Raw genomic sequence first — 5000 nt, 5'->3', positions numbered from 1 at the left:
AGGTCACTGTTTGTTAGGGTCAACTTGAATATCCAGCTAATGTCCCCAATCCCAACCCCCTCCCTTCTGTCTCCCTGTGCCCCATGTACAGTGGGCCAGACGGGGCCAATCACACCCTGAGCGTCGGCGGACCTCCTCCCATACCCAAGTCTCCATCTAAGGTACGTCCAGGGGTTCCTGCTGAGGAAGAAATGTTTACCTCAGACTGAACATTCATTCATCTTTGTGTGTCCAGGTACTGGGGACCCTGTGTGGGGGTCCAGGTACTTTGCTCTGTAAAGCACCTTCAGACCATTTTATTGTTTTGGTGCTATATGAATAAAATTGAATTGAATCGAACGGAATTGAATTGAATGCACCTATGTCTCTGCAGCTGAGGCCTGCCCTGCCCCCGCCACCTAAAGTCACTCCGTCCATGGAGATGAAGACGGAGAACATCCTCAACCTGTTTGACGAGGCCTCTAATCCAAACATCAGCGTGACCTCTCCAACTCAGGTCAGCACCCCCTCCGCCTCTTCCCATCCCCAGCCTCCGGTGTCACCCCCCTCTCCCCAAGTATCCCGCAACATCCCCTAGGTCACTCTCAAGTCTAGAGTTCCAGAGGAAGACAAACAGTATATACTGTACTGCCCTCAAAAAGGGGTTCTGCATTATTATATCTAGAACAAGCCTTAAAGGTTCTATCTTGAACCCTTTGAGTAAAGTATGGAGTCAAACTATTTTGGAATATTTTGGACAATCAGATACACATCCTTTTGTTGTGGAAATTAAAAATAAACAGCTCTACATATTATAGGGTTCTACATGGAGCATGTGAAGGTTATTTAGGGATTAGCTGTAGAACAGGTTAACCAAAGGTGCTATCCAAAAGCACTAATAAAAGCCTTATAAAACAGTATGTGGACATAGGTTAAATCCAAAAGCCACAGTTAAGCAAAATATCTGTTTGGGTCATAAAAAAAAAGTTGAATCATTTTACAGACGGTAGTATTTCATGTTGTAGGGTTCTAGGTTATATGATATGAAGGTGTAGGTCCATAGACTTTACAGTGACCGTGTTCTACCACCCAAAGCTGTGTTTTATTTTGCCTTTGTTCTTCCATGGTGTCGTTTTTGGTGAGTGAAGTAGGTACCCCAATGACTGGTGTGTGTCTGTGTTTCGGTTGCATCCCAAGACATGAGATGAGACTATTTCACTAAACTAATACAGCCGAGTATGTCGTCAAGTAGTTTAGCCAATCGCACCAGAAATTCCAAGATGACCAGAAGACACAAAGGGATTCTCAGTCTTGGTCAATTAAGTATGCAAGACTCTTTAGTATGTAAAACAAATTCTGCAAGATAAGTCCGGGCAGTTGTATTTATGTACAGTAGTGCACTCTGCACACACAAGTGTAGTTCAGTGTTTCGTTTTAAACGAAAGTTAACAGAAGGTAACAAAGAAGAAATAAGACATCTAGATGAATTGGGAAAACTAAAATGCTAGAAGACAGTTCTGATTCAGTAAAGAACAGACAGGATTTAGGGAAGTGATGGTCTTAAGGTTAAGCAGTAGACATTTGAAAGCAGCTAGGTGCGTCTGCATCATGGCTGAAACACACACACACACTTGTGGTGCCTGCGTTGTCCTCAGTGGTCGTGGTCCCTCTCTTTCCCCTGTGTGAGTGTTTGGTGTCTCCCTCTGGCGGCAGTTCGATGCTCCTGGTGCCGGCAACCTGCTGGACATGGACCTGGACTCACTCGTTGCTATCAGGCCAGGAGGCTCAGCCACTCCCGCCACCGCCGCCCAGGTGTGTGTGTGTGTGTGAGAGAGAGAGAGAAAGAGACAGGGAAAGAGACAAGGAGCCAGTGTGTGTGTGACAGAGAAAGAGACAGAGACAGAGAAAGAGACAGGGAGCCAGTGTATGTGTGTGTGTGTGAGAGAGAGAGAGAGAGATAGAGAAAGAGAGGTTGATGCAAAGACACAGTCTGTATGTTAGTGTGTACATTGTGTGTGTGTGTGTGTGTGTGTGTGTGTGTGTGTGTGTGAGAGAGAGAGAGACAGACAGACAGAGAAACAGGGACCCAGCGTGTGTGTGTGTGTGTGTGTGTATGTGTGTGTATGTGTGTGTGTGTGTGTGTGTGTGTGTGTGTGTGTGAGAGAGAGAGAGACAGAAAGAGAAACAGGGACCCAGCGTGTGTGTGTGTGTGTGTGTGTGTGTGTGTGTGTGTGTATGTGTGTATGTGTGTGTGTGTGTGTGAGAGAGAGAGAGAGAGACATAAAGAGAAACAGGGACCCAGTGTGTGTGTGTGTGTGTGTGTGTGTGTGTGTGTGTAAGCAGATGTTCACACCATCTGCTGGAGAATAAATGGCATGCCAGAGGTTTTGAACAGGCGGCTCCATTAGTGTCAGCAGGAAGCAAATCGTGAGGGAAGGATAACCAGGAGGTACAGCATGACATACTCCCTCAGACACCAGCGGACTCTGGAGCCGTCTCAGATCCGTCTCAGATCCAGCTAAAATATGGCTCATATATGGCTCAGATTGGGCTCAGATTAGGGCCGGATCATCTCCAGAGTCAGTTGTGATCTGGGTCGTTAACATGCTCTGTCTGGTGCCATTCTAGCTCACAAACTTGTCATTTGCTCGTTCATTTCTCCCTCCTCTCTTCCTCTCTTCCTCTCTTCTCTATGGCAGGAAGAAAACTGGGACACTTGGGAGGTAAGAGTTTCATTCTCCACATAATTTATTGCGGCCACTTTCATTGGCTCATCAGTGTCAGGGATGTCAGTCCTAATCTCAACTCCTGTGAAAGCTTACAGCCTCACAGTAGTTTCAGTATGTCCTTGCGTACTAGGAGTCATTCAATGGCAGTGGAATATTAACAAGCAATGTCAGTGTCATTGTCGTCAAACACACAATGCAGTTGCAACTCTTAAGTTCTATATTTAGTTTCTCTGGTATGTGAGTGTATTTGGTTGGATATCTGTCTCGTCATGCACAGTTCCTCAGATGACTCCAAGTATGTTATGTCATATGTAACATATTGTAATGTTATGTTTCTCTAGTGTGTGAGTGTATTTGGTTGGATATCTGTATCTCAGAATAGGCTGGAATCTTAGGGGGGACAAGGAGGAGATGGAGAGTACATTGTAATGAGTCATCCCATGGTTGAATCCAAACACCACACTGAAATACTTTAATGGTGTGGTGTGTAACGCCACACTGATATAGCAGCATAATATTCTCACTTAATCAGTCTACACACACTCTAACATTACAGCATTTTCACACTTGTTTCAATGCCATGTAAACTTTTTCAAAACACATTCACCATATCAGTAGACTATATAAACTAGTGCAACATGAAATTCTCACTTAATCAGTATTTTTGATTTACCTTTTTTTTTTGTTGCTTAAATCATTTGACATCTAATATAATCAGACGTCTGAAAACAGTTGAAAATACTTTGTTTTATTTTGAATCATCGCATAGCAAGCATAATTTCAGCTTACATTTTTATTTTATTTTCTAATATCAAAACAGGACAGACCTAGAGCATAATAATAATTAAATTATCTTCTACATGATGTCATGGCTCACTTGTTTCTTGCACCCTTCCTCCTCTTAATCTGGCCCTGGTTTCACCCCACCCTCTCCGGCTTCTGCGCGCCCCTTTTGCCCCCCAAAACCGCCCCCATTCGTTGCCCCTCTCCTCGCCCAACTCCCCTATCCCTGTAGCAAGGGGAGTCCCAGCAGCCCGCTGCGGCTGCGACTGTGGATCCCACTAACCCAGACTGGGGTGAAGATCCCACTAACCCCAACTGGGGTGACGACCCCACCAAGCCCAAATGGGACGACGACGACGATGTGACCCAACCAAAGTGGGACGACGACCCCACCAAACCCAAATGGGACGACGACCCCACCAATCCCAAATGGGACGATGATGAACCTGCCCTCGACAAGGGCGATGCTGCTGCTGCTGATGATGGTGCTGCCTATGCTGCTGAAGCTGATGCTGATGTAGCTACCGGTAACGACGCCATCGGCGGCGAAGAAGGTGTTATCGAAGAACGTGGCACCAGCGAAGCCACTGATGACAGCAGCGCTCAGCCTGTGCAGGAAGACGGGGAACAGGTAACCGTCGGCGATGGACCGGCGGCTGCGGTTGCGGCGCCTCCGTCTCATTGGTGGAAAGAGGGCCAGAGGCTCTGGGCATGCTCAGTTAACCGCATGGCAACATCTGGCTGGCCGCCTGTCGGCCCCGGGATGCTTGGCATGGAACCGCGGCAGAGACGTCGGACGCCGGGCATTATTTCTTTCCTGGGGGGGAGACGGGGGCGTTCGCACTTAAAGAAAAGGCTCTTGAACTTGTCCCTGTTTGAGGTGGATGCCAGGGATTGGTTGGCACATGAGAATCTTGAACTCAGATTTAGATTTGATATAAGATTTGAGTTCCTCCCATGAGCTTCGCTGTTCTTTTTCCCTAGAGGAGGTTCTAAAGTAGTTTGCCCTCTCTGTTAATGGGCTGTTTGGGGAACCAAAACTTTTCTCTTTACCTTGAGGAGGTTCTAGTTCTAAAGGAGGTTCTAAAGTAGTTTGCCCTCTCTGTTAATGGGCTGTTTGGGGAACCAAATCTGTTCTCTTTACCTTGAGGAGGTTCTAGTGTAGTTTGAACGCCCTGATAATGGGCTGTTTGAGAAGCCAACCCTGTTGTGAACTCTCCAATTGGGACAAATCAAGACCCTTTGCTCTTTAAGGTTTAAGAGTCTCTGCTGTCGTAGTTTCGAGAAAGTTTAGTTGTAGTTGAAAAAACTAACCATGCGCAGGGCTCAGTACCCCAAAAGATTTAGGCATAGTCAGAATGCCTAAACGCTCATTATTTTTGCACACACAGAGCCACTACTTTGACATTCGACTGACCTGCAGGAGTCAAAGTATGAGCCGGGTCAAGGAGTCCCATGTGTGCAAAAAGTTATTGACGTACCGTACGTGTTGTCTCGTGTTGTAGTGTT

At 46.4% G+C, this 5000-nt stretch overlaps 1 protein-coding gene across 1 annotated transcript in view; it reads left to right on the top strand.

Annotated features, from left to right (window-relative positions):
• bin1a (bridging integrator 1a) overlaps positions 1-5000 on the top strand; it is a gene marked incomplete at both ends in the record, with an annotated part of 16109 nt that overhangs the window by 9289 nt on the left and 1820 nt on the right. The window contains 5 exons of the mRNA XM_080839763.1: positions 92-161; positions 374-496; positions 1693-1791; positions 2679-2702; positions 3724-4122. Of these exons, the coding sequence (XP_080695889.1) occupies positions 92-161; positions 374-496; positions 1693-1791; positions 2679-2702; positions 3724-4122 (715 nt within the window). The remainder of the gene's footprint in view (positions 1-91; positions 162-373; positions 497-1692; positions 1792-2678; positions 2703-3723; positions 4123-5000) is intronic.

Source organism: Sprattus sprattus (genome assembly GCF_963457725.1).
Source record: "Sprattus sprattus genome assembly, chromosome: 5".
NCBI classification, from domain to species: Eukaryota; Metazoa; Chordata; class Actinopteri; order Clupeiformes; family Clupeidae; genus Sprattus; species Sprattus sprattus.
The sequence above is the reverse complement of the archived record's forward strand: the minus strand, read 5'-3'. Positions and strand labels throughout refer to the sequence as shown.